This window comes from Camponotus vicinus, unplaced genomic scaffold, assembly GCF_025532165.1.
Source record: "Camponotus vicinus isolate PSW18456_S1 unplaced genomic scaffold, iyCamVici1.0 SCAF_13, whole genome shotgun sequence".
Classification (NCBI taxonomy): domain Eukaryota; kingdom Metazoa; phylum Arthropoda; class Insecta; order Hymenoptera; family Formicidae; genus Camponotus; species Camponotus vicinus.
Window position 1 is genome coordinate 5115778 of NW_028141949.1, and position 21401 is coordinate 5137178.

At 38.9% G+C, this 21401-nt stretch overlaps 1 protein-coding gene across 1 annotated transcript in view; it reads left to right on the forward strand.

Moving 5' to 3' along the window:
- LOC145964370 (uncharacterized) overlaps nt 1–21401 on the forward strand; it is a 48057-nt gene that overhangs the window by 21825 nt on the left and 4831 nt on the right. Inside the window, exons 2-7 of the mRNA XM_083087027.1 lie at nt 13951–14086; nt 15821–16016; nt 16607–16817; nt 17245–17569; nt 18691–18957; nt 19739–21337. Coding sequence (XP_082943153.1) covers nt 13951–14086; nt 15821–16016; nt 16607–16817; nt 17245–17569; nt 18691–18957; nt 19739–21337 — 2734 coding nt within the window. The remainder of the gene's footprint in view (nt 1–13950; nt 14087–15820; nt 16017–16606; nt 16818–17244; nt 17570–18690; nt 18958–19738; nt 21338–21401) is intronic.

Genomic DNA, 21401 nt, shown 5'->3' on the forward strand with positions numbered 1-21401 from the left:
AGTATTTGCTGCATTTGAGAATTAATACAAAAATATTTTGACGCTTTAACAACACTGGCTTGACATGTGTCACCGGCATGTCAACGCTGTTTTGAGGATAAATAAACGTAAATTTTTAAATATTCGTTTTCAAGGAGACAGAACAAAATATATTATTTTGAAATATCGATTTATGTAACATTAAAATACAAAAGCATATTAACAGGGCAAACTCGTCGTCGCGTAAAATATGCACAACGATTGAATAAGTTTAAACTTTCCGATAAGATTTGGATAATTTATGCCGAATGCAATCGATACAGCTGTTTCGAGCAATCAAAATACGCAGGAAAAAGAGCCGATAACAAATCAATCCTAAACGTTACGGGGGCATTATCCAATTTTGCTGATCGCGAGTTTGGAAAGCAAGCCTTATTGCGTGGCAGCAGTCAATTTCATCCAGTCTCGCTAGCAAGTAATATTCACTACGATTCCAGAGGGAACAATTTCTATAATAGCGAATGTTCTACTTCGCGAGGTAAGAATAACAATACGAATCGAGGTACACGAAACATGAAACTTTATACTGACAATCGACCTCATTTTGACAATCGGTTGAAAATTTGGATCATTTTGAATCGGCGAGAAAATAATTCGTATGTTTTCGCAATTTTCTCGCAGTAACAGATAAATTAAACTATAGAAAAAGAAATAAGAAAAAAAACTAAATCATTAAAATTTCATGTTTAGAATGTTGTTCTAAACATTTTTATTTTTCTTTTTGCATTTTTCGTTTAATATATGAAAGGAATATGTATCTATAAAGTTTGCATAAAGTAATGAATATTAAAAATAAAAATATGAAAAAAATTATATTTATGATTGAAATAATTGAGGCGATAAATTCCCATGTATGAAAAGCGATTTCGATCGTTCGATCGGCGAAGGTTATCCTTATAAACATTTACAAGACTATTCCAAGGACTACATCTGTTGCGTTGGCGAAATTCACTTAGCTGGCGGCTGTATGTATCGTGCCTTTCATTTGGCCCGAGGAATTTATTCAGCTCTAGCGAGCGTGACCCAGTATTCGCAGTCCTGATTGTGTACATACACGCCGCTTGATATCCTTGATCCTGCAACGAGTTCAGGAATTAGAAAAATATGAGGGAGAGAAAGAGAGAGAAAGGCAGAGAGAACTTGACATCTATTGTATAATACAACTCTAAATCTCTTTATATATTTATAAATCTTATAAATAGAGAAAAAAATTTATATTCTTTTATGGTCCAGAATAGCGAATGCGAGAGACTTTTATTTACGAGAGGAATTTTACATTTGACTTCACGAAACCTTTATAAAGATTTATAAAACTATTTCAAGAATTACACACCTGTTGTGTTGTCGGCAAAATTCACTTTTGCTAACGGTTAGTGTGTATCGCCTTTCATTTCCACTCGAGGAATTTATTCCAGTTTATTCAAGCGATCACGATCTAAGAACGAATTTTAGCTGATTTATTCACTGTCGCAGTATCCTTGATCCTACTCAGGACGAGAGAAAGAAACATGATTTCGCGATAGAGTGGGAAAAAGAAAGACAGAGATCGAGAGGAGAAGAAAGAAACATTAGAGAAAAAGTGTTGTGCGAACAAATGAAACCGTTCCTATTGGTTGACGGCCATCAGTCGTCTCGCCAGACCCGGCGTCGCCTGCGGTATACGTCGGGTTACGTCATCATCGTGATAAGTACACTCATATATGCCTATCGTGCGCGCGCGCGCGCGGTACACATATGCGAAAAGTACATGTCAGAATGCTGTATTCATCGTGTACACGAGCGGGCACGATAAGGAGACACACTGATATTAAGATGCATGTGAAAAACCTTGAATAACGAATTGCGTTTATGATGCGTGCATTTTGATCGGTTATCAATGTTTTGGATACTAATTTACGTCATGCGTAATAATGCGCGCTGATCGCATAACGCATTATAATTAATTTATCTTTACCATCATGTTTAAATTCGCGGAATTTTCCAGCCGATTGCCTGAGAACGCGACAGTTATCTTATCTATTATTCACGCCAGATCGACACAGGACAGCTCGTGAATTTACAAACACGGTTGTCTTCGACCCGGAGAGAGGACGAATTATATTTTGAGAGCCTGTGCTGATTTTTCAGATTTTACGGTATTAAATTTCTCTCAACCATTCTAACGTGTCACTTTGCAGTTATGATATTTATAATGCGAGATACACCACGGCCAGCTGGATTGCGTCTTCGGCGGATTCACTCGCTTTGCATAGTTTGTTTATGTGACAGCGCATCGGTTATGCATTGGATAACTTACGATTTGTAGACGGGCTTTATGCCAAGATCGGGATATAAACGTACTTTTACACTCGACTATCGAAAGTGGTAAATTTCCATAAATCGTTTTTTATGTATAATAAGCTTGTCGCATCGTTTAACAAACAGTTTCGTAACACGTTTGGAAAGTTTACATCGGTAATTGAAAAATTCGCGAGCGAAAAATTTGCAAAGCGCGGCGAGAATTTCTAAAATTATCAGAGCGTAGCGACAAGATCATTTTCTTGGAAAATCGGTGCTCGACGTTGAGTCTGGAGACGTGCGCGCACGTGGAGCATACGTCAAAAAACTCGCCCGCTGCGCGAGTAAAGCTTTAAAAGCTAAGCATCGCGTTGCGTGCCTACGAGATTGTTTGCAAAACAGAGATAACGTATGATTTTATACGAGCCTTTTTAACGCACTATCCAAGCTCAAACAAGTAAGTCATTGTATGCACGCGAGTTACGTAATGCGCGATTCGCATTAGTTGTGTGTCCCATGTAGAAAGACTCGTTAAGAAGAATATTTATGATAGTATAAAATAGTATAAGTAACTCTTCAATGTAAATGAGTTTTTTATCGCGATCCTCAATAATATAAATTTTTTTACATTTCATGTGCCATCATAATTGAATTTATTAACAATTTTTTTTTGTTTCAACAAAAGAGATGAAATATCGTGATGTTTACAATAAATATCTCGTTTTTCTTATCATAGCTAATATATGCATAATATTTCTTAATTATATTTTTATATGGTGTACATTTATGTATTGAAAGATCACGTTTTTTAACTTAAATTTTAATCTTTAGTTCTTTTAGCATAATTGATTTTTATTTCGATAAAATTTTTTGTAAGTGATTTTTCATCGCGTTTCTTAATAATGTAAATGATTTTTTATATTTCATATGCCATCATAATTGCATTTAACAATTTTTTTTGTCTAAAAAAGAAATGAAATATCGTGACGTTTACAATAAATATCTCGTTTTTCTTATCATAGCTAATATATGCATAATATTTCTTAATTATATTTTTATATGGTATGCATTTATGTATTGAAAGATCACGTTTTTTAACTTAAATTTTAATCTTTAGTTCTTTCAGCATAATTGATTTTTAAATTTTAATAAAATTTTTGGTAGGATCACGTAACATACAATATTTATAATCTACAAGTATATTACAAATAAACTATTATAATAAATAAATAGACCGTTATGTAGTAATAAATCAAGGTAAATTTTTTAAATAATATATTTTTAAATATACAGAGATAATATATGTAATATAAAATATTGAAACAAATCTTCCATATTTGTTAATTTTGTGATCTTCTAAACCAATTTTCTCACCTCAATAATCTGTTAATCTTATTAGCTACGAAGATCAATTTTCAAAGCACTCCCGGACGAGGCATGAAGACCTGATTTTGCTCTGACGTAGTCTTGCCACCTTGTTAACAATGTTGGTCGTGTTCTTGCAGAGTTGGCTTTACGTAATGATTCGCGATAAACAAGGTGTCGAACATCTCCGGCAATTATTCATTCCATGTATCAGAAAACAACGCGATAATCGCTTTTAATTTTCCGCCATCGATGAACATTTTATTGTATGTGCAGTTTTAAAATTCTGCATTTATATTCCTCATGATGTTCTCTGGCCTGAAAGAGCGTCTACAAAATACAAAATTACAAATGAAACTTTTTTATAATTAGCTTAGTCTAATTTTTTAAAATATCAACAATTATATATATGAAGAGAAAAAAAACAGAATATAAATAGGACGTACCGTGTGTTCACATGCGATGCATCTGTATTTCTTGCGCAACTCAAGTGTCTCTTGCGCGCAACAAAGAGCGGATGAATTCAAATGCATCTCTCTTTCATTGTTATGCGAAGATTGGCTTTACGTAACTGCAGTCATGTAGCGAACTGTGCATCGAGTCGCATGCCATGATCGCGTGTGCGAGCCGCGATTCGTTCGAGCCGTGCTTATCGCTTTATTAGTCGATCCTTTATTGCACCGGCGACCCCGTTGACACGTCTCGTCTATGATAGCGATGCAGACGCAGCAGCGCGACAGATAAAGCGTTCTCTCTATCATCGGCAGCTGCTGCACGCTCCTAAGATCTTGGAAAACTTTATATCACTATCGAGTAATTTTTTCTCTAAATATCTCAAGCAAATATCGCAAATTTGCTTGATACATTGTAGCTTAGGTCAGTGTCGGCGACACTTTGACATTTCACTTATTGACTGAAAAAGCGGCAGTCTTATTTTTTTATCAAATCCAACATGACGTAAGACGTAATAAATGGCTCGTCGTTTTTCGTAGCAACATTTTAAGTGTAATTATATACGCTGACAGGTCTGTCATTATCGAGAAATGCTAATGAACGAATGTAAAATGCGTTTGGAAACCGACGCGACGCACCGACTCGCGAGCCTCGATACGCAGGATCGCGGCGATCGCACTTCAGTACAACGCCTTTGACCTTGACATTGGCCGTGGTTACGGAAACGCGTTTACGTAATCGCCGCCAACGGGCCACCGGCCACGTGCTAATGTAACGCACGCTTAATGTGGCCGATGCACGCGTAGCCACTTGTTATACATACGCACTCCCGTTATTACCGCGCGCATCTGGACGCATCTGGAGACGCGATCGCTTGTCACGCCTCTTAAGAAATCGTGATATACGAGCGTGAACGTGAAAGAGAAACGGACGTAAATAGCGGCCAGTTTAACTGGCTGGTTGGCGCGAGCAATCGAGAGGTTTATTCGTGATGGATGCGATCTCGTTGAACCTTGACCGGGCATTATGTCACGCCCGGCATCGAAACCCGGTATATAATTGCAACGAGTCGGGATCTCGATGCGCGAATATAATCTAATGTCATTTTCGATTGATGAATGGTCAGAGATACTGGATACGGAAAATATTCAATTCCTCAGCTCGATTTAAATTGAGAATATATTTGATACGTAGATTTATACGTAAGATAAACTTGTTCAGCGCCACATCAAAGTGTCCTCTTTTATAATAATTTTTATTAGTCAATAAGAATGTCGAGAGAGATTAATTTTTATCGCGCACTTTGCAATTTTCAACATTTTACATACTTTTATATAAAAGTTTCAAAATTTAAAAATTATATTAAAATATTCTCTGCTTAAATTTGTTTTGTTAAAATTCATCTTCAACTATTAATTATTCATAAATTATAAGTACCTCGATATTTTCCTCAATATAAGTACGTCGAGGCAAAGAATCTATAATTAAAAGGACACTTGATGATTCCATTAAATCTTGTAGAAAGGACGCTTGTTGAGAGAATATTTTATTTTACGTTTCATATTTAACTTTCAACTTTTATTTATTTTTTTTTCGATGTTACAATCAGCAAGACCAATTGACGTTGTTAATTACGTCAGATCGAAAATAGATAGATTGTATGTACATTTTACTTGCACTGTTCACGTGAGAATCACGATGAATACACTCGACCAAACACATGCTTATCGCGTTAATTGTTGTACGACTCAGACATCATTACTCATTACATAAGCAATTGCCATTACATTTTCCGTATTTTTACGTACCAGAACGTACCGATCATTTTCCGCGTCCATCTTCATATATGTATTTATTTTTCTCTTTTATTTTTTTCATCGAAAAGACAAGAAGCGGTCGTAATCTCGGAGAATATCGAGGTGTGCGTCCGAGAATCTACTCGATATTCTATCAATAATTACACATCCATCCAGGGATCGCCGAGGACATACCTGCCATTCCCCGCGATAACGATTGCGCCTTTATTTGCGCGAGCGTTTTATCTGCGTAGCAGAACACAAATCCGATTTAATGGAGTTTGCGTGGAACTTAATTGTGACCGGGCATCCTCTCTGGCGTTGGTAAAATGGACTGATGTGTGCCATTTGCTCCAATAAAGATCTCGATAAAAATATTATGACGTCAAGGTCAAAACACACACAAATACATACACACTTATATCCAGTTACACTTCGCCATGATTCGTTGACAATCTCCTCGATATTTCTTTCGCAGTCACGAAGTGTTCTCCGATCGTATAACGCTATTGATGTTTATTGCGAGGACGTAAATTCGTATGTTAGTTCTCTCTAGTTTCTATGCGAACAGCGATCGGAGATCGCGCTTACGTAATACGCAGATAAATGACATTTATTACGAATTGCGGGAAAGAGACAGATGCATTTAGAGAAATAGAAAACTAAAATTTTAACGACGATGAAAATAGACCATGAGTTTAGCTATAAATACTCCGATTAATTTCATATTACGTAATACACGCGAATGCGATATTGTTGGATCGCATAAATTAACTTTAATATTTGCTAAAAAAATACAGACAAGATAAATCCATAAATGATAAACGACGGATTAACTCAAAATCCGGATGAACCTGCTTTAAATCGCATAATCCCCTGGTAAGTCTCTATAATCGATAAATGCATAATCGCATAACTATTACTGTCGATTTCTCGCGTATCCGCATAATAGGCATCTTCGTCTCTGTACGTCATTGCTTCAGGGTTAAACGATCGGCGAGGAAGTGACAGTGATTTAATCGCTTTCGGTTTTTGCGGCAAGTTAACGGTTAAGTCGCGGCTGTGAGTCACGATCGATTTCCTTGATTGCTGAACGGATGAGAGATAAAGAAATCGGATTCTACAGCGTAATCGATCGGGTCTTTCCCTTGAAGAGAGGCGTTCGAACGTTCCCAAGACGAGACCTGTCTGTCAGTTGAAATATTAAGGCCGTACTTGGTGCTTGCACGTGTCGCTTGATGCAGCGAGCGATATATACGTCGGCGAGATAAAAAGACATTTCACAAGCTGAAATACTTGCACGTATATCGTGCGGTATATACAGGGTGTTCTAAAAAGTATGTCAAAAATTTAAGGAGATATTCCTCACACCTGAAGGATGAAAAAATGTTATATGGACATAGGTACAGAAATGCTTATTTCAGAGTTATGTTGAAAACACTATTAGCTGTGTTACTTACACAAGGAAAAATTTAGGATTAATTATTGTAGACGACAATCGTTTAATTAGGCTTATTTACATTTGGTTTTAATATGACCTTGAGTATGTTACAATAAATGTTGAAAATGTTCACCATTTTCCTGAATACAAGCAGTGACACGTCGACGCATCGATTCACGGACACGTTCAAAAATGCCACCAGTGCGTGATATTCAAGATCTTTGCGACCGTATCACTGCAGGTTGCGAGACAATCCGCTGTACGCCAGGCATTTTTGAACGTGTCCGTGAATCGATGCGTCGACGTGTCACTGCTTGTATATATTAGGAAAATGGTGAACATTTTCAACATTTATTGTAACATACTCCAACATACAAGGCCACATTAAAACCAAATGTAAATAAGCCTAATTAAACGATTGTCGTCTACAATAATTAATCCTAAATTTTTCCTTGGTAAGTAATACAGCTAACAGTATTTTCAACATAACTCCTGAAATAAGCATTTCCGCACCTATGTCCATATAACATTTTTTCATCCTTCAGGTGTGAGAAATATCTCCTTAAATTTTTGACATACCTTTTTAGAACACCCTGTATATGTGCGGTATACATAATCATCGGATAGGCCGTATCAGCGAGCGCTAATTGACGTCAAAGACGTTCGCCGGCACGATTTTAATAAATTCACGAGGCAATTGAGCGACGCGCTTCTGGACACTGCGACTTCCAATTCGAAAGCTTTTATTGTCGCAATAATACACAATCTAATACATACGATTGTCGTGGAAACTAGGGAAAGAAAAATTGTAACCGTATGTATCGGGGTTATCTGGCAGCGCGATTACTCTCAATCGCGATACTCATCCCTGACCTAATCTATTCCGCGTGAAAGCCGGCACGAGGATATTCTTTTCGCCGACTTTCACTGTTTGACATTTCTGTGGCGCCGATCGCTTTCCAGCGCCTTTCGATTTCCACGCGCGATGCGCAGCATCCGGCGTGGTTTTCTGCGTGGATCGATCGCATCTCCGCGGCCAAAGTCGAGGCACGATCAAAGCCGCCACCGTCAGCCCCCAGGGCGACGGCGTGAACGACGAGAGAGAGAGGAAGGCGAGAAAGAGGACGGCGCGAACAACTACTACGCGCGTACACGCTCGAGCGGACAAAGAAGGCAGCTTACTATTTTCGTCCGCCGTTTCATGGAAGTGTCCCAGCACCCGTACGCTCGATCCCTTCGTATGTAGGTCGCTAAAGCTGCTCTTTATCTCTCTCCCTCCCTCTCTTTCTTTCTCTTGCCGCGTCGGTGTGCGAGCCTTGTTCCAAATTTAGTGATGCTCTCACCGCGCGCGAGAACCTTCCACCCCTTGCGACGAGGTTTTTTTCGATGCTCTTCGAAGGTTTCAAGGATAGGCTCGGGAAGAACTGCTGGTGTGGCAAGTGGTCTTGATTAGGCGCGGAAAGCGGTTGCAAAAAAGCGTATATATCACTCTTAGAAATTTTGCAAGAAAACTCACAAGAGACGATGCTCATTTAAAATATTAAAGTATTAAATTAAATATATAAATTAGATTCGAAATTAAGTTATATAAATATATGTTCTATAAACTGACTATATTATAAGTTGAGAAAAGCTAAATATAAATATTACGTAAGTCTAGTGTAATACTCTGATTTCTGATTTATTCTGAAGTATATTAGATAAAATGACTAAACAACTGGTCGAGGACATAGCCTCTGTTTTTGAAACATTGCTTGACATTTTTTCCTCAGATTTTTTAAACTTCCTATGCGTTTGTTCTAATTTTATTTTTACTACATGTTATTAAGAAGGCAAATATATATTTTATATTCTGTTTGTGTGTGACCTTGTCATATAAAAATTTCAAAACGAATATATCATTGTAAATAACGCTCTTGTTGTTTCATTTCGCTATAATTTACTCAATATTAATGTAATCTGTTGTAAAAACGTGTTTTAAGAAATGTTTGCAATATTTATTAATCATTCGCGTTCAAATAATTAATAATAAAATAATTTTTATAAAAGACAAACGTACAAAAAAGAGATGCGTATGAAAATAAGTTAATTTTGTTTTATAAAAACTGTGCGTCATTTTATTTTCCTTTTTTCGCATTTATACAAATATGAGATCATCCTATTTTCACATGATATGCTGACGAACTTCAGCGTTTTTTTCCCAATAGTTAAAGTTTCAGTAGACTGGCTTCAAGCCGAGAGTTATATTCTACGAGCCGAGGTGGATCGAACATCGACGCGACTAAAAAGGTGGGGGGGTAATCGAACTTGGAACTGGGTCGCGACTGTTCGATCAGCGCCTGCGACAGCAACCTCGATGCGCCACTCATAATTTTTTTTATACTTTTTACATTATTCGAGGTGTTTGAATTCACATTGTAGTTACCTCTCCTCTCAGCTTCTTTCTTCTCCGCGTATAAATTTCAATATTCAACGAATTTACAAATATGTAGGTTCTACTCGCAACCCTTTTGTCCACGTACATTGCTTTGAAGTCGCATGATGAGAAAAGTATATGTACTGGCTCGCAATTATAAATATTTATGCAAATAGGACATGGTACATATTCTATTTGCTCATGAGCATTGTTTCAATAGTCTTTGATATTTCTACAATATCCAACAACTGCGTGCGATAGTTTCAATAGTTACAAAGGGATTGTGCCTATTGAATTGTGTGCTATTGTAGTCAAAGATTGTAGGATGATTTTACAATGTAGCAATTCTTAATTAGTTTTAAAAATTAATAATAAATCATTCGAGGCAGTCGGAATAAACAAAAAGCTTATTTTACGATATAGTTTTTTCTAAACATTTGTTTTTGAAAAATTGATAAAATAGTTTAATATCGGGATAATAGAATAATTAACAATGTTAAGATTATTTATTTAGAATGGCAAAATTGTTCTACACATAAATAAAGATAAACGTATATTAAAAAACAATCAGTAACTGCTTAAAATTGATGAAAGATATCGGAGACAAAAAATGCAAAAACGCGCGTAAAAATATTTTAGTTCATAGAAAAATGAAATGAGAAAATTGAATTATGATATGCATAAATTTTTTAAATTTTATTCTCCCAATAGTTTTTAATAAAATGATTGTTTTCGAAGTCGTAGCATCTTCAATTTCGAGACGATCCGCGCGAGCAGACATCGCGTCGCGTCGCGTTAATTATTTTCCACGTCTAATTAAAGCTTTCTTCCTAAAGATGCGCGTTGCATAGCATTCCGGATATACGGCTTGCGTGACGATGTGCCTACGACTGGCCCCGTATGCTAATGAATCTTGCGAGGTCAAAAGAGCTCGCTCTCCAACGGTCTAAGCGCAGATGACGCGGCGCTGGCTGGACTCTACGGATTATGACTGTGTTTAGTCAAGAAAGAGGCTCTCTCTCTTTTTTTTTCTTTCTCTCCGAGCGCGATGAAAACGCGATTCTCGCGAAACGCGAGACGGAAGAGCATGTGCATAGTTGGCATGCGGCTAAAATAATTCCGCGCGGAAACGCCCTCCAGATACGCGGAAACGCGCATGCGGATGTAGAAATCTATTCCTATTCCCGCTAAACGCGCCGGTAATTACAATCGACCGACTTCCCGCCATCTGCTACTATCGGGACATCAAAGTGCCGCGCTTCCGTGTCGTTCGTAGAATCGACGCTGACGCGACGGGACGAGTTTACATGTCATTCGTTATCGCCAGCTAACTATGTAATGTCATCGTATCGCGCTGTTGAAATAAACGTGTGATGTGCGATGCAATAAAGACAATAAAGCGAGTCTGCGGTCCCGCAGTATCATCAAAGCGATCGCCGCCGCGTGACTTTTTTTACTTCCCGATGAAAACTGCCTCTCGTAAGCTGTGGAGGTGCCAAATTTAAGCGCCATTTAATTTATCGCCTGTTTTTGCGAAAAATATCCGGTATATAAATAATATCAGCGATACTCTCTTCGCGATGTAAATGCCTCGTTTCTCGCCTCTTTTCACGGACGCGACTCGCGTCCTAGTTACGTAAAGGAAGAAGGATGCTTGTATAGCAAATAAAGAGTCGTTCGATGAAACACGGCCGACTGACGTCCAAGTGTCATCCATGAAATTCAGATCGATCTACGTCCATCGTGGCGAAGACCCGCGGGTCTCTCTCGAGAAAGGATCGATCCGCTCCTCGGGCCGATTAATTCGCGATTATATTTCGGCGAATGCAAATATCGCACCGGGAGAGAAAGTGATTGTCTCCGAGATATAGCGCGTGACGCTTTTCGAGTCGCCGAATATCTCGAATGCTTAAAAGAACTCGGAATTCAGACGAGATATTGTAAACATATTTTATTTTTTGGTAAGAAAAAAAATGAAGAATTTTATATAATATTTTTGGAATATATTATTTGTGTGTATTTTTACTTCGCTGTAACATACATTTGCGCATAATGCGTCGCGACTCTACATGCCCCAGGTGACATTATAAGTATTCCACGGATCGCGCTCGTTACGTATTCAAATTATTTCCGCGGAATCGGTTATCGGCGGAACTGAAAGTATAGTCGGCTCCGTTTTCATACGCGATTTCATATCCATTCCGTTCACCGGACTTATCGACAAGATCGCGCATTTCGCCCTAAGCGTCGGTTACGAGCACGGCACGAACATTCGAGGAATATATCTTGACGTTACATCTATGACGGAAAATAGAAGCGGCCGGACATAATTTAATAAAAATCATCGGCTTATCGCCGACGAACGAATTGCGAGCTGTCACCCGCACACTATTTCGATCCGTACGATAAATAAATTAAACCGCATTCTCTCTTTGTACACCAACGTTCGATAGTAATCTCGTATCTATGCGATCGAAGAATGTTGCATAATCGATGATACAAACTGTAAATAGACCAGTAGATTTCGAGACAACTCTCTTCTCTCTTTTCAAGCTTATAAAAATATTTTACTCCGATAAATGCACATCGAGAGACAATGAGATCAATAATAATTACTAGCTCTCGACGAGGAATTACTGGAATAATTTCCGAGCAATTAAATTAAAAAAAAAAGATCGCGGCTAGAAAGAGGAAACGACAGTAGGTAGTAATCTTCGCGCTATTTTAACGATGTTTTCCTATCTAATTAGATGCGGCGAGAGCGAACACCAGGTGCCCGCAGACACAGAACTCGATAGCGACGCGATGATGTCCGTTGCCGAGTCAGCGGATCGTATCGCGTCACCGCGGTTCGCACGAGGAGAGACGTATTAGAGGAGCGTGGCACTCTAGCGTGCCTAAACTCTCGAAAGTTTTGCGCGCTCGCTCGCGTATATAATTTCGCACCGCGACCGGTTGTCGATCAAGCGCTTTCGTAAGAAACACCTGCGAGTCATTATCCCTCGCCTACCTTGGCTTTCCCCCGGCGATTCGATTTGCTTGCGTAAAAAAAGAAGAAAAGAAGAAGAAAAGAATTGCCCGCTCGCCGCTCTAAGCAATGAATGGATTGTCTCTCGAACGGACGAACTGCACGCTAGGAATTCGAGAGACGCGATGGATATAATATTGAGACGAAATGTCGAGGTAAAGTCGTATCTCGGACGGGGAATGTGGATTGAAAGAGCGGTTTTCTCCGCTTTTCGGTCAGCTGATACACCGTCAAAATACAAAAGTCCATCGCGCGGATTAGGTCTCATCGCGGCGCGTTCTATATACGAGTTGTATAAAGAGATCGGCGAGATTTACGACGGCGATCCCGATCGTGTAGAGCGATTGCGAGAGAGCGCAAAGTAATTATGGAGATGTAACGGATTCTCCCGCGAATAAATTTGCATATTTTGCGATACGATTCTGATACAATCTGATCATTCGTGCCTTGGGCGCGAATCTCATTGAGGAACTCGATACCCGAGACACTCCGCGGACGATATTCCGAACGGATTTCGAAGTGGTAAAGCAAACCGACTTCAATCGACGTTTGCCGCCCACAACGTTGTTTGCGCTGCGTTGAGCCATTCTTCGGCAAACTCGACTCGGTAAAGATTAGAAATAGCGACGGAAACGCAGCTTTTTGCAGTTTAAACCAGATATTTTAACACCTCGATACACACAACGTTGACAACGTATATCCATAAATAGATTCTGTATTTTCTGTTTGCTCCCATCACGTGCATCTTTGCGATATGTAGTGAAGTATCTTTGTAAACATGGAGAATTATATAAAAAGAGATAAAATTTGATATGTAAAATATTATTGGAAAATTAAATAAGATTTTTTTCCAAGTTGATCTAATTGTATGATCGCTATGAATTAATAAGTAATCAATTTTTCAACAATTATTTCTCGTGCTTTATAAATAAACTGTAAAAGACAATTATCTTGTTCTTTATTTCTCTATAAAATCTCAGCGCAATAAAATAATCCACGCGTGACACTATTTTATGCGACCTGAAAGTAAAAAAAGTAAAAAAATGAAGTTTTCGCGCTCTTGACTTGAACTTTTCGTGAAAGCAGAGATCTATTATTTACATTCACCTTTCACCGGCGTCATTTTGTGTTTCAGTGGTTTATTGTGACTATACTGCCTCGGGAAGGTCACTACAGTTCCTTGAAGATTACATCGCGAAGGAGGTGTTGCCATGTTTGGGCGACACTCGGGCATCGACGTCCATCTGCAGTCTACAATCATCTCTTTTTAGGTAAGCAATAATGGACCTGACAGTTCCTGTCCTTCGAAAGAACAAATGTGCTCTTTACGATTTATGCAGAAATCTAGTTCTTGCTGAGATCGCACATAATAAATTATTATATGAATGAAAAAAGATATTTAATTTATTGCAATTTATTATAATAGAATTTTATTTATATTAATTTTTTATTTTTTTATTCTCTCATTATTATATTTTTATACCACAGATTCGTCTTCCAATCCATCTCGCTTTACGTTTAATTTTTAATTTTTATTTTATCGTTTTATGATTTATTGTAAAAATATTCTTTTATCTCCTGTCTCTTTTTCTTGTATTCTTTTATAATTAATTTCAATAATAATATAACTGCTCATTCAAAGTATCCCTCTCTGTCATAGATTAATCTTAATTCAGATTTCATCAGATATGTGGGACACTATATCGTTATTAGGTAATTTTCCGACACCTTCTCGTATCTATAATGCAGATAATCTCAAGCACGTGTGTCGTGCTATTAAATCTCCCTGCAATTTCAGATCCGTTATTTTTATCCGTTAAGATGCGATTTCGTCAAGTTATTCTCGCAACGACAATTTTGTGCGTTTTACGTTGTTTTGTTCACGATGCCAATTTTAAAAGATACACATGTCTCGCATCCGGAAACTTTCCCGACCGCGACATACATAAGCTCGATCGGTGTCGCACGTAAAGCTCGTGCATGTTTGTTCATTAAAAAAATATTTATCGCAACGACGAAGTGCCCGCCATTTATTCGTTATCGTCGACGACAACTTTCAACCGTGACGACTCAGAGAAATGTAGATCAAGTCGCCTGTAAATCTCGCTCAGCCGGGTCGATAGCATGAGACGATCTCGTCTTGATTCTTCCGTTTATTAGCGCTGATATCCCAGATCAATATCCACCCCCGAGGTCGTGGTATTTACCCTGTGGCCTGTAGCCGATGAGAAAATTATGATAATAATGACGACACATACAGCCTGATCACGTGATGAACGAAACATTCAGAGACACGTGTACACAATGTACGGTAAATTGCTACGAGCCGCAATTTTATCCCCTCTGTCTCATGATTACGCGTTGTTTATCTCAAATGACACGTAACAATGCTATTTTCAGAGAAAAGATATAAGGAAGAGATATAAGTTGTTCTTATAGCTTTTTCTAATTTATTGAATACATCTATATATCTGTTATTAAAGACTCGCAAAATGCATTATATTATTATTTAATAAAAAAAAGTTATCATGTTCTTTATATTTTAACCCGCGAAGTGTATTTAAATTAACAAAAGTTAATTTTTTAAATGACAAGTTGCCTTTTCTGAAGAATTAGAGTTGTCAAGTGAATAAGTTTGTTTACGGATATGACAGGATATGTGTCGCCGAAATCGATAAAAACTATGTAAATTGTAAGGTGCATACATTGCTGTTCAACTCATGTCTCATGTCTCACGTCAGACGTCACGCTAGATCTATATTGACTCTGCATCAATTGCACTAGCGTGAATTCACGTGTCTCTATTGCTTATAAATATCATTAGACACGTACCTTATAGCTTTATTATCATACATAGTCTAAAGCATAATAGAAAGTATATTGTCGTCACTGTCGATTGCCACGTCGTCTTCTTCGAGACGAAGAAATTGTACGCTAGCTAGTCCTTTATCTCCGATTCCGCTTCACAAGTGATTCACACGCATTCGCACGTTTATGTTTTGCAGGCACGAGGCCCGAGACATTGTCAGACATGCGGTTGGAGCTGGCGAGCAGGATGCGGTCCTGTTCACAGGTCAAGGCACCGCCGCCGCCCTTCGCACACTTTTACGACACCTCGATCTCTCGAAATCCACCGTGGTCTTCGTGGGTCCGTTTGAGCATCACGCCAACCTGAGGCCTTGGCGCGAGCTCGATGTCAAGGTAGGACAGCCGGCAGATAAATTCACGTGAAAAAGCCGAGCGGCTGATTCGAGAGCCAGATAAGAGGAAGCGGGCAATAAAACGTGCGACGGTGAAGTGCATCGTTAAAACGGGTCGTGATGCGAAGAGATGGTGCGTGAGCGATGAAGAAGTACGCACCGAACGCGACGTAGCCAGCTCCGAGCTTTTGGCAACGCGCCATTTACGCTCGCGCGAGCCATTCCATCTTTTCATCGCGACCTTATACGTTGTCTTTTAGTCTTCTTTTATTACCCTTTAAAAATCGAGGAACTTGATCGTTAATAGAGTAATAATGTAAATGTGTAAACACAAAATATACGTATAAATATTTAAACGGCCCGATTTCAACTCCGTCGAGGAATCTGTCCCTAACATATTTTGCAGTAACCTCGGGAAACATTCCCTATAAATATTTTCAAGGCGCGATAATTTTCAAATAGCCTTTAACTTAAAATAGTCGAGATTGACGCTTGATCGTTCTTTTTCGCCGTCTAATTGTGGACATACTTGTCGCGTTATTGTCACGAGTGACGACAATCGTTGATGGAAGCAATTAAACCGCTTTGCAGATAGTACGAGTTTCCGAGACCCGGGAGGGCTTCCTAGATCTGAATGATCTCGAACGAGGACTGACTAGAATGCGGAGCGAAGGCGTTACGCAAATGATTGGATGCTTCAGCGCTGCCAGTTGCATAACGGGGGTTTTGGCAGATGACGTCGCGACGACCCTCCTGCTGCACCAATACGGCGCGTTTAGCGTATGGGATTACACCACTGCAGGTAATGCTCGTGAACGTGGATAAAGGAGAACCGGTTGCGAGCCGATCCGATGTGATTAGCTAATACAATCTCCCAGACGAGTTATGACGAGAAAGAAAAACAGGAGCTAATTAATCAGCTGATTGCAAAAACTAGATTTTCGGTAATTTTGTGTCATGCTAATTTTGGGCGTAAAAAATTTTAAAGATTTTGCTCGAAGCTTTGTCGATTCATCGTGTATAAATGATATATTTCGTCATACGAGACAATTAGTGTAAATATCTCTACACAATTAAGATAATTCAAATATTATTATTGATGACATAATATGCTTTTTATATAAGCGTGCTCTCGCGTTACGTAACGAACACGATAGGCAGTTTGATATCGGAATGGAAGCTCTCGACGACGAGCGAATCACCAACGTGTTATTTTATCGTGTTTTCAGCGCCGTATGTTCAGATCGATATGAATCCACATTTACCCGGAGTCGGGGAGACCGCGGTTCACAAGGATGCCATCATTTTCGCGGGTCACAAATTTATCGGCGGCGTGCAATCGCCTGGTATACTCGTGACCAAACGATGGCTTTTACGAGAGGACGTCGAGGCAGAGGACATGAGGGACTCTCATCGCTATCATCGTGATCCCGAACTGCGAGAAGAGAGCGGTACCGCTGGTGTGGTCGAGAGCATCAGATGCGGACTGGCGGTGCAGCTGAAAGAGAACGTCACGCCGAGAGCGATTGTCGCTCGGCAAGATAAGATTTCTAGGTGAGCGATCGCTTCTTTGAGGCCGCTCTTAAGAGCGAGGTTGTTGCATGATCGAAATTGCGGATTATGCAAGATAGCGCTCATTTTTTTCGCGCTATCCAGGAAACAAATCAATACTGATCGTTTCGAGTAATTTTCTTGCCGCAAATGTCTTCCTGTTTACGAGCAAGAACGACTATCATAGAAAGCGACGGAGGGCTCTTGGTGCTCTCTTTTTCATTCGCGAATAATTCATAATTTTCTTTCTTTCGGAGAATTGCCTTTACACAAGTCCAACTACAAACCGAAGATATTGTGAGCTTAAATACGTCTATAGCATTATATACAGAGACAAGTTGTTTTATAGTTATCCGGTAGTTCTTGTCAAAAAAATAAACATCTTTTTCTTTTGGAAAATTTCCAAATATGCATTTTCGAGATATTTTATTTTTTCCTATGTTAATTCAGTACATTCGCTGTTTCTTCGTGTAAAGATTTTGATAATTCTATTATAATTAAAAATATATTTATTATTGTACTTTCTAATATTTATATTTTATGATGAAGTACTTCAAATTTAATTGAGTTAATAAGACAAAATAGTAAAACAAATTTTTTTTTACGACAACGAAATGTTCTGATATGAAATGTAGACGTTATTTATCCAATCACCATGAAGTATTCACGCGAATATTTTGACATGCTTATGATTTTAAGAAAGTATCGTAATGAATATTTCGATGTGCTTTTCTCTTAAATGCTAACAAAATTTCTAATAAAAACTCTTGTCTATTTTGTTAAATTACTTAATATTACGTTATGTTTTGCATATTTAATAAAAAAATGTGATTTAAATATATAATTATTAAAATACTACCGATTAAATCTTTGCAACCAGGATGAGTTGATTGAAAAATAAGATACATCGAAAACAATGCATTTCCAGAAATTTTGTCAAAAGAAAACAGATATTATTTTGACAAGAGGCACGATAATACCAAGCCATATGCTTATGTGAAACATCCTATACGTAATCGAAGAAATCTACAATTTCGTGAATTAGTCAATTATCTTTGCATAGTTACACGGTATATAGATAGTTTTGCGCAATACTGAATGTGATTATCGCTTTCTCTTTCCAGGCAAGTTTTATCCCACGTGCGTACAATCCCGGAATTGATCCTACTCGGCAGCTCGTCGCAGAACGTGAAACGACTGCCCATCTTCTCTTTCATGGTACGCCATCCTCGCGGCACGTTTCTACACCATAACTTTGTCTGCGCCGTCCTGAACGATGTTTTCGGCATTCAGGCTCGAGGAGGATGCGCTTGCGCGGGTCGTTATGCTCACGATCTGATGGGGATCGACCGGGAACTTGCCAAGGAATACGAAAACATTCTCTTGGAAGAGTATGTCTCAATTTTTTTATTGGATTAATAATCATTTAATTTGAAACCTATCTATTTCCGATGAAATCTCTCATTTTTCTTTGCTGTAAACACGAAACAATATATATTTGGTATCAGAATTGGTAAATAATTTCATTTAATAAATAGATTATAAATTTATTTCAATATAAGTCGAATATGTGATAACAATTTTTATCAATATATTTATAACCGGGGTTTCGTTTAAAAGTTATTGAAAATCGAGTAAAATCTTAGAATAAATGTTGAAAAATTTCGTACTACTTATAGAATAATTTGATAACATTTTAATAATTACGATTGTCAGATTTGATTTAATGGATTAAAAAAAATAAATCCATAGAGAAAGAAAATATTTATAAAATGAAATAAAATTTGTTTCATTCTTTGACGTCGATTATATTTTACAATAATATTTTGTTCTTACAAATAAACGTAAGGGTTGTCAGAAATTTAAAAAAAATTTAAATTAATTCGCATTATATCGATTTCAATGATCACTGCTTTCATCGCTTTGTATTGAATGATACCGCCGCACGTGCGAAAGATTATGTACATTTTGTGTCGTATAGACCGACAATGCAGGAAGTAATTGTCTATTAAACTTGGTGCAATGTAATTTCGCGTAATGGACATGTGTAGAAATAGACATTACGTCAACCGCGCGGCAAATCGCCGCGTTTTACTTGGCGCAAGATTCTATTTTTGATAAAAGTGTCATGCACATTGTGCAGAGAGTTTAATACATACTATTTTATTTTAGACAACGCAATGGCACCGAGGAGACCACCGCGGAGGGTCTCAGGCCAGGCTTCGCTAGATTATCCTTTCCCTATTTTATGACCGAGGCGGAAGTTGCCTTCGTGCTGGAAGCTCTCAAAATGGTTGCCACTGAGGGTTGGAAGTTGCTGCCGCAATACGTATTGAATCCCGATACCGGCGAATGGCGGCATCATACCAATAGCGTCTTCAAGGAACGCAAATGGTTGGGCGCGATTAGATACACGGACGGCAGAATGAGCGCCACGGAGAGGCGAGTTTCCGGTTCCGGCATTTTTCCGCAGACTTATGGCGATTGCCTGCAAACTGCCCGCAACATCTTCAATCGCGCGCGTAAAATGGCGCAACGATATCCGCTGCAGATCGACAAGAGCTTCAATTTCGCGTGTCAGCGTATGGAAGCGTTACGTTGGTTTATGTTGCCGAGTGAAGCGCAGGATCTCCTCTTGGGAAATTCGCAGAACGTCAAACAGGATGTACCGTTCAACCCGTTGTTAGCCTCGAACAGGTTTAGCCGCACAAATGCCGTCACGTGTCACGATAGTCTGGTGAACTGTTTAACGCTAACCAACGGCATCCGACGACTGAACAGCGACATTCCGCGTACAGGCAATACGCTCATTTCGTCAACCTCACCGAGACATCGTAGTCTACCAGCGCTGAGCACAGTTAAGCGAGCCATGATTGCGGCTACGATCGTACTGAATCAACCATCGTCTTCGAGCAACAGCGAAGAGGAGAACTCGACTCAAAATGAACACGGCACTTTCTTTGGTGGGCATCGATCACCCGCTACGTGTCCAAATTCACCGATGCCAGTCAGATTTGCGGTAGGCGAGGCCGTGACCGCTTCGGTTTTGGGATCGATATCCCGTACAGCCGTTCGACCGACAAAGGAGCAGAGAGAATTGATAAACGCGACCAATGCCGGTCGTGCTAGATGCAATTCTTTGGGGAGCACTACCGATGGATGCAACGTTCCAGGAAATCGCGCTGGTACCGCATCAGCGTCCTCGCCGATTCCGCCGCTTCCCTTGAGCCCGCAAACTTTGACCAGTTTGGGGCTGAGTACGATAAACGGTTCATCGAAGCATAAACGTCTTCATTGCAGCTGCAGTAGTCAGACAGAGTTGAACTCCTTGGAAATGGATTCTGCTGCCAGCCCGAGTCATTCGATTTCTTCTTTAAGCTATAATCATAATCCGGCGTCACCACCGTCTTCATATTCATCAACCAGCGATTATACCGAGAGATTGGTAGGCGGTGGTAGATTGTCACCTATTTCTACGAGCCAGAGATCCGAGGACGATTTAAGCGCGTACGTAAAGGAAATGACCAAGGAATTAGCGACGGAAATCAAATCAGAGATCCGAGAAGTTATATCTAAAGTCGATGACGCTTTATCAGAGACAAATACATCCGAAAATACACCGCAACATCATTCACGAGCGCACAGCATGGTTAATCAAACATTTGTGGAAGACAAACAATTAAGGCATGACTCATTCACAGCCAGTGATATCGCCGAATATTTGATGGAATTTTCGAAAGAAATGGCGAGCGAAGTTAAATCCGAGATAAGGTATTTTATTGTTATTAATAAAAAAATTTATAATGTTATATAATATTATAATGTATATTATATT